Source organism: Eschscholzia californica, unplaced genomic scaffold, assembly GCF_041429995.1.
Source record: "Eschscholzia californica isolate CP2 unplaced genomic scaffold, dmEscCali1.0.p SCAF_1, whole genome shotgun sequence".
NCBI lineage: Eukaryota > Viridiplantae > Streptophyta > Magnoliopsida > Ranunculales > Papaveraceae > Eschscholzia > Eschscholzia californica.
Window position 1 is genome coordinate 30,475,107 of NW_028238198.1, and position 8,867 is coordinate 30,483,973.

The window sequence follows — 8,867 nt, forward strand, 5'->3', positions numbered from 1 at the left end:
ATAAAATTTAAGAAGGAATTTTAAATTAGTTGTGGTGGATAACTATTTTACTAAGTACTAAATACAAAGTTAAGATTTAAAAAAATGTTTTGAAGATCATGTTCATATAATCATTTGTACAAAATAAGAAGTTGAGAATGTTTTGAAGATCATGCTGCTAATCTAAACATATTGTTGGCTCCGTTATCACGTTGGTCTTGTCATCTTTTAGGTTTGGTGCGCAAGTTTGAAGCTTTTCCTTTTTAATTTAATTTTTTTTAATAGTTGGGACTAGTGCCCCAGGGCCCAGACTGACTTGAGTCAGGGGAACTGGATTTAGATTTAAACAGATCTGCCCGACCCAACCTATTCCAATCCGAGTTGATTAGGGCCCGACCCAAAACTCAGCCCACCCCGTTTTTTTCTGGGCAGGCCTTATAGGCAACACTATCTTTTTTGAGATAAACCAAAATTTTCATTAGTTCAACAAAAAAAAAACCAAAATTTTCATTTATTCATAGGAATATAAATAGTAAAAGTATAGTCGGTTGTCAACAGTTGGTAGCCCAAGTGGTTCCAAGGTGTTGACATAAACTCCAGAAAGCCCTGTAAGTCCCAGGTTGGGCTTTAAGTCGTTGTCTTGTTGAGCTATAGGCCCGGTCTTATTAGTGTTTCAGTGGGCTATAGTCGATTTCTCAAAAGAAAAAAAAAAAAAAAAAAAAAAAAAAAAAGTGTAGATCCGGAAGAGGTGATGGCGGGAATAGAGGTCACGGGAGACGTTAGATACTTGGTTTCGTCCATATAAATTCAATCTTAATAATTAGCAGCAAACCCCACCTTCCTCTTTCGCTAGCTTTAGAGAGAGTGAGAGAGAGAGTGGATAGACCTTCTTCCTTTTCTGCGAAATGGCGTCGACTTCACTCCTCTTCTCTCCTCTCCCTTCAACAGCTTTCTTCCACAGAAACCCTAATTCTTCTTCTTCAAACTCTTTCCTTCTCTCCAACTTCTCCCCACTTTCAATCTCCATTTCCATCAATACCTCTTCACGTACCACTAAGTCTACTTTCTATGTTTCTTCATCCGCCGCCGCCTCCCTCGATTTCCCCACTCAAACCCTATCATCCCTATCTCACGATGTATCCCCAAGCAGCAGCAGTAGTACTAGCCATCTTGATATTGCTCAACTTGGTATCTCTGAAGAAATTGTTTCTGCTCTCTCTCGCCGTGGAATTACCCATCTCTTCCCCATTCAGGTCTCCCCCTCTCTCTCTCTCTCTCTCTCTCTCTCTCTCTCTCTCTCTCTCTAACGTATACTAAAGTAATGCAATTTAGAAAATAGAGATTGGGGGTTTTATAAGTGACTGCTTAATGTTATTGTAACTTTTCCTTTAATTGGTTCCATGAAAAATGATTACTAGATTAGTTTATTTTGATGGTTTTGAGCTTTAAAGTACTTAACTCAGCATTATAGCATAGTAAAATGATCAAATTAGGAAATGCCCAAGAAACAGAACTTGATATAAACAGTGAAACCAAGTCTTTTAGTTTATTTTGTACAAGATTATGGAATTTCAGTAATTCATAGACCTGCATTTGGCACTATACTTGGGTTTGGGTGCAGGTTAGATACCCAAATTGTAGTTGCGAAAGATTGTGCTGGACTGTTGAATACGTAGAACCTTTTTGTTTTCGTCGGTCCGAGTTTAATTATCGATGTTTAAGTTTAGATTCTAGAGGTGTTGAAAGCTGATGCATTTTATGGTTAACAAGGCATCTCATATATTAGGACGGTGTTCAAAACATTACTCTTTTCTCCGCAGAGAGCTGTGCTCGATCCTGCCATGCAAGGGCGTGATATGATAGGAAGGGCTATTACTGGATCTGGGAAAACTCTAGCCTTCGGTATTCCCATTTTGGACAAAATTATCCAAAATCGTGCTCCTCGCAGGTTCTTTCTGACTCTCCACCCCTCTCTTCTATAGTATAAGAGATGCATCTGCCAGTAATTTTTAGTTTTTTCATCCTTTTCCACGACCATTTAGCATTTTGGAGTTCATTTGCGTACATTCTCTGTCAAAATCTCTTAACACTTCCAGAATCAAAGAATGTAAGGAAACAGAATATTTTTTTCCATTATATTCTCCCGTCAAACTTGAAGAAATTGTTAATTTATTTAGTTTAGAAGTTATGCTGGTGGAATCTCGAGAACATTTTGGCTGAATTTTTAAAAATTAAACTAAGTTTTGTCTACATCTCTTTTCGACATTTTGAATGTACTTATTGATTACCTCCTGTGTTATTATATAATTGAACACACAAGGGTGATTTTTGGAGGAGCAGTGGGGAACATGATTAACTTGTTGGTGACTTTCTGTGTTATAGGCAAAAGCGAGCCCCTTCGGCACTCATCTTGGCTCCCACTCGGGAGCTTGCTCGGCAAGTGCAGAAAGAATTCAAAGAATCTGCACCAAATTTGGATAGTGCATGCCTCTATGGCGGAACACCAATAATGAACCAAATCCGTACACTTGGATATGGACTAGATATTGTTGTCGGTACACCTGGACGTGTTATTGATCTTGTCGAAAGGGGTGCCTTAAATCTATCTGAAGTCAAGTTTGTTGTGCTGGATGAAGCTGACGAGATGTTGGCCATTGGATTCCAGGAGGATGTTGAATGCATTTTAAATTATTTACCTGCAAAGAGACAATGCATGCTATTTTCAGCGACAATGCCTCCATGGGTGAATGAGCTCTCAAAGAAATATCTCAGTAATCCTGTAGTAGTTGACCTTGTAAGTTGATTATGACACTATGTTTCCTCTACTTGAGCTAATGTTTTTCTTATCGTTGCATTGCTTGTGTCAAAGTTTTAGCGAAGTAACTCTTATCAGGAATAAGACTTGCAAATTCTCCCCATGCAGGTAGGTGACTCGGAACAAAAGTTGGCTGATGGTATCTCGCTTTACTCGGTCGTGTCAACCTCTTATGGAAAGGAAAATATTCTCCCTTCACTGATATCTGTAAGTTAGTAGCCCAAATAGTAAACGACGTTCAATCTATGATCTACAGAATCAAACAAATACTAAAGGCTGTCTGCCATGTTCTTGTTTCATTCTAATCGTTGAATATTTATTGTGCATCATTGAAGGAATAGATTTACAGACCAAGTAAAAACTGATCAAGGGGTAGGAATTGTGCGGCCTATCCCAAATGGTTGCGGTACAGCTGTCTGCTAAACATTGTGAAGAAAGAAATTTTGGATACTATGAGGATACTTTATATTTGATAAGCAACTAAATGTCTATATCATTCTTCTAGGATACCGCTTTTTTAAATATCATGCAAATATCATGCAGCTATTATTTTGGTGATTTTTGTTAATTCCATTTAACTTTTTTTTATGTGCAGCAATATGGGCAAGGAGGTAAAAGCATAATCTTCACAAGGACCAAAAAAGATGCCGAGGAACTATCAAGATCCATGGGCGGTACTCTTGCAAGCAAAGCATTACATGGGAACATGCAGCAACTCCAGAGGGACAGAACTCTTGCTGCTTTTCGAGATGGACGATTTAGTGTGTTGGTTGCTACTGATGTTGCTGCTCGTGGACTTGATATCCCAAATGTTGATCTGGTAATTCAATACCACGTTGCCACTGTTTATTTTTCTCTTTCCTCGAAAGAAATTAAGTAAACAAAAACATAAAACTAAATAAAATAAAAGAATACTTACTCTTCATCAATGTCTTTCCTGGTACTTGAGCTATAAACAAATCTATGCAGGTCATTCACTTTGAATTACCAAACACATCCGAGATTTTTGTCCATAGATCTGGCCGGACAGGTCGTGCAGGAAAGAAGGGGACTGCAGTTCTTATGTATACGAAAGCTCAGCGCCGTGCTGTCAGCACTATAGAAAGAGACATAGGCTGCAAGTTTAAAGAGGTATCCTAACTTTGTTAACTCAAATCCACATTTTGGCTTGCTCTTTATATGTCAACATATTTTTGATCTCCTAGCTAGGGCATCCTGGTCTGGCCAATTAGTAGACTCTATCTTGTTAAAGCAACATTTAGCTTGTTATTTGAATCAGTAACTTGTCTGATGTAGCCTATGTATGTCATATAAAATCCGGTTAAGATTGCTTGTTATGAATCTTCTGAGTTAAGACCTAGTCTTGACTCACAGTGATTACTTTTTGTCCCCGCAGAGGGAAGGATTTTCTTAAACAAAAAAAGAAATAAAATCAAACTGTCCCCACCAAGGTTAATATCCACTTCAACGCAATTATTATTTTCGAGCTTAACATTCCCTTCGCTATAAAACTATGTAAAAATATGAAGTTTCAACTTACAACAAATGTGTTTAACTTGCTAATAAGTTCACTGGCAGCTTCCAAGCATTACAGGAGTTGGTGGAAACCAACAAATGGCAAGAATGGATGTCGGGGAGAGAAGCTATGGAAGGTTTGGTGACTCAGGAGCAAGCCACCGGCAGTATTCTGACCATTCCAATGAACGCCAATTTGGAAATTATTCAGGATCTCGAGGAAGCACCTACGAAACTAGAACAAGGAACTCAAAAGATTATAGACAGCCAGAATCACGTTTTGGAGGTCACGGAAACGAGCCTAGAACTAGGCAACCGAAAGATTTTAAACATAGAGAAGAACGTTTTGGAGGTAATGGAAGGTCTAGAAGTAGTAACTACTCAAGGATTTCGGACTCAATGAGTGTTCCTTTTGCGAAATCTAGAGACTCAGGATATAGTGATTTTGTGAATAATCAGACTTCAGAAAAAGATGTGAAGAGGATAGAAGGTTTCAAGCAGATACTTGATATGCTTAAAGAACAAACTTAATTGCAGTCACAGCCGAGACACTGGTGATTTTGTTGGTAAGTTGCAATTTTACTTCATCTGATTATGTTTCAGTCAGAAATTCGAGCAAATGACCAAATCCTGCCAGAAGTAGAAATTAATAGGTTCTGGCAAAGACAATAAATCAAGTTGTTTGTTTTAAATATAAGGATACATGTATATATCATTATACTTAAACAACTGGAAGATCCAGAAGCTAGTACCTTAGAGTTGGCACTCTTCAACTGAACTTCTAATTCCTAAATCTACGGAAGCAAGATGGGCATTGCACTTCTTTCGATAGTGCCCACCTTATTCCGTTGAGTGACTTAAGATACAAGTTCCCACGAAACTTTTTCAAATTTTCAACGGATTGAGATTGTGTTTTCGTTATATGCAGCAGCACTGAAGGCGATGAATCACGGAAATGACCCAGTGACAAACGCCTCTCGTAGCCGCTGAAGCAATCTGATTATCAGTCCTTGTGTAACCAGCGAAACGGCAGGAAAGTTATGTTCTTTAGAACCAGAACAACAATCCTGGCCTATTATGATTGTTAATGGACGAACAATGTATCAATCAGGTTATGCTATCTCGAAACCCTCCACCAAGTAAGTTTTTGATTTTTTAAATATTCTGTAATAGGTCAAGGTCCCAATCAAAAGTAAAACCATCATCCTGCTTATCTCGTGTTAAACATTTTCATCGATACTCTTATTAATGTACTCGTCAAAAAATTGTTAAGAATCTTGAATGCTAAATCTATTTGTTTTCTTGGTGTCTCTCTTTTGCTTCCTTTATATTCTCATATGAACCAAAAATCATCAATTTATAGATGTATAAATGCTGGATACTTGAAATCATCAATTTGTCCAAATAAGTAGATCTGAGGATATTAAATTGTCCTTGATCTTAGGTTCATAAAATGACTAGTCTCACTCAGTATTCCAACTTCCTTAAAAGTTAGAAAAGTGTTTCCAATATTTACTTCCATACTTCTTTTCTTGGTTTTCCCAATTAATGGCCCATCTTTTCCAAGGATTTAAGGAGATCACATGATCATAAAGAATGAAAAACAAAAAGATATGGTTCCTCCTTGAGCCTCCAAGTTAAACCCTAAACTTGTCTTTCTTTTCCTTTTTCTTTCTTTTCTTAGATTTGATTGACAATTTTTAACCTTGAAATACCATCTAGTCTTATCTAATCAAATTCCACCCAATGGGTTTTAGTATGCACATATATTAAAATAATATCAACACAAGTATGGGAAAATTAGGTTTTTTTTTTTTTATAATGGCAAGCAACCAGTGTGAGTTTTCCACTTAAATTTCCTTTTCTCTGATAAAGCTGATAATTATATTTATAAGTCTAAATTAGCTCTTACTTTTCGATTATCTTCCATAATCGGATGGGTTCAGATTATTATATGTATTGGAAGAACAAAATGTGCAAAGAATTTGATTGTATTTTTCTTCTTATTTCTTCCTTGTGGTATAAGGTAATTGTCCAATAACGAACCCTTTCTGATCGTTGTCATAATCAACATAATGTGTGACTCAAAATTAGACAGATTACCTTCTCCATTATTGTTTCTATAATTTTGGCTTTAGGTATAAAATTCCATAACCATCAAAACCATTAGACCCACATCCATGCAAATCCCCAAGGCAAACTCTTTTCAATAACCCTACCTCTAATGTCCCATAACCATAAAATTCAGTCCTTATTGCCTTTATTTCTGTCAAGAGAGACAATGTCTTATCTTGAAAGTTTAATCAACTTTATGCCAAACCTTCTTTTCACAAAATCTATGCCAGATGATATATTTTACTTGTTTTAGGTTTATCTTATTAATGGTGGATCTTTTGGGCAAGTCATTTTATTAGGTCAGGTGGTGCTAGACTGGTAGTTCAGATTTCTCTTATCAACTACTAAAATTTACATATAGCTTATTTTAACTTCAGTTAAAATTCTGTCTAATATCAGAAACGTACGTCGAATCAGATTTCTACTGTTATCGAAAAAAAGAAAAACGAAAAAGAATGTTCCGTTATATGAATTGGCTTACAGTATCTTCTTAAAATTCATTAGAATGACATCTGATCTTATGAGAATGATCTATATTTCTATCTCCATTTAAAATCAATGTATTAGGAAAAGATCTAAATCTTCTAAACCCTCCTCACAAATTTAAATTTTTAAAATTTGTAACGTAAAAGAAATTCAATACCCATACTCAAATTTTCCAATTCATTTCATTCATTATATTATACTTACATTTAAATAGAATAAATAAGATTTAGATCATTCAATATAATAGCAAAAGATATAAAATTACAAGTTCATTTTTTCTTCTTCTTCCTTCATATTATAATCTTACAAGAAATATCCTAAATACATGGAACTAAATCTTCGAATATCTTCAAGTATCTTGGACTCTTCTTGATCGTCGAATTTCGCCAGATCCATCCGTGGCCTATATTAAGTGTTACACACGTATCTCAACAGCATTGAAGATTCTCTTCCTTGACTGAAATGGAATTTTTACAGTGAGCAATGGCAGCTTGGATTGCACTTTGCAATTCTTCCATTGAACTTTCACTTGTAGAAGAATGAATTCCTGTTGGAGTTGTTAGTAAAAGACCACTATTCGTCGGAGACGTCCACATCGATGCCGGTGCTGAAAATTCTCCTCTTCTTCCTCTTGATAAATCTTTTTTATTTCTTTTCAAACTAAATGTACCTGAAAATGAATGTGGTTGTCTATGAAAATTCCCATTTTCTCTTGATTTCCCTCCTTTATAGAATAAGAGAGGTCTAACCATTTTCAAATACCTCTTTAAAATTTGGCTCATATTGAAACTTATCTTCTTCTTCTTTTCTTCTTCCTCTTCCTTCTCTATTTCTCCATTTTCATTACCTTTTCTCTTTTTCGAAAACCCGAAAAAAGAGAAAGACTTGGGTTTGGTTCTTCCTTTGTTATTCTCATCTCTAGTGATACTACTACTAAGGGTATTGATGTTGGTGGTGGTGGGGGTAGTAGTAGTAGTAGTAGTGGTTGTGGTGGTGGGTTTTTGATGGTCATCAAATAATTCTTTGATTGGAAGAGTAAAACTATCTAATGAATTCGTCGAAGAGCGAGGAGATATGGGAAGGTGAGAGAGAAGATGGAGAGGTAAGAGATGTCCATGGAAGAAGATATCATCAGCAGGGGATAAGTCAATTGCAGATGGAGGTGGGATTGAAGTTTTGGTTTTGGTTGGTGTGAAACCAGCTGTAGAGGAAGAATGGAGAGAAATTGTGAAGGAAAATTCATGAGAAGGAGAAGTAGTAGATGAAGGTGGTGATGAAGGAAATTGTTGCTTGGTTATTGTTGATGATGATGGTGATAGTAGACTATGTTTTTCTTCTTGTTTTGATGATTTTTCTCCCTCACTTAACAATCTTCCTTCTTCTTCTTTTCTCTCTCTTTCCTTTATTTGATGGGTTTGTATGTTGTTGTTCATAGCTTTGAAGAATACTATGAGAAGATGAATTTTGTGTGTGTATTGATCTACTTTTTTATGGGTTTTCTCTCTCTCTCTATGAATGTTATGTGTTGATAAGGGGGGAGTGAAGGGTGTGGATATGAGAGAGAGAGAGAGAGAGAGAGAGAGAGAGAGAGAGAGAGAGAGAGAGAGAGAGAGAGAGAGAGAGAATGTGTTTGCGTGTTGAGTACTTAAACATGAAGGTTAAAGAGTGGAGTGGTCCAAGTAAACTTTCATGGTTTAGGTTTAAGAGGAAAGGATGAATAAATGACAAAAAAATATACAAAATCCAAGTGTTTTTTCTTTCTTTGATTATTAATTCTTGGGGATATTAACAAGAATCCTTCATGACACACCACATAGTCCATTTCCCCATATACCTCTTTCTCATACACACCAAATATTGGATAAAACTCATCACTCTGTTTTTTTTCTTTTTTTCAAAATTTAATGATTTTTTATCCCTGAAATGACAAGGTTTGAAGTGAATCTTAATTTGCAAT

General features: G+C 36.1%; 2 protein-coding genes across 4 annotated transcripts; one reads left to right on the forward strand and one right to left on the reverse strand.

The window, feature by feature from the left end:
- The first annotated feature begins 663 nt into the window (after positions 1 to 663).
- On the forward strand, positions 664 to 5,619 carry LOC147565957 (DEAD-box ATP-dependent RNA helicase 53, mitochondrial-like). 3 transcript variants are annotated; one of them, XM_086652404.1, is made up of 8 exons: positions 664 to 1,232; positions 1,800 to 1,927; positions 2,362 to 2,773; positions 2,903 to 3,001; positions 3,390 to 3,614; positions 3,764 to 3,925; positions 4,373 to 4,875; positions 5,238 to 5,619. In XM_086652404.1, exons 1-7 carry the CDS (start codon positions 885 to 887, stop codon positions 4,838 to 4,840), a joined length of 1,842 nt encoding a protein of 613 aa, XP_086508530.1. In that variant the 5' UTR covers positions 664 to 884; the 3' UTR covers positions 4,841 to 4,875; positions 5,238 to 5,619. The 3 variants fall into 3 exon arrangements, with proteins under 3 accessions (XP_086508530.1, XP_086508531.1, XP_086508532.1); XM_086652405.1 differs by having other exon boundaries at positions 686 to 1,232; positions 5,241 to 5,619; XM_086652406.1 differs by lacking the exon at positions 664 to 1,232 and having other exon boundaries at positions 1,700 to 1,927.
- Positions 5,620 to 7,070: 1,451 nt separating this feature from the next.
- Positions 7,071 to 8,581, reverse strand: LOC147565958 (BRI1 kinase inhibitor 1-like). The gene has a single exon (XM_086652408.1). The coding sequence runs from the start codon at positions 8,341 to 8,343 to the stop codon at positions 7,339 to 7,341; it is 1,005 nt and encodes a 334-aa protein (XP_086508534.1). The 5' UTR covers positions 8,344 to 8,581; the 3' UTR covers positions 7,071 to 7,338.
- Between the last annotated feature and the right edge of the window lie 286 nt (positions 8,582 to 8,867).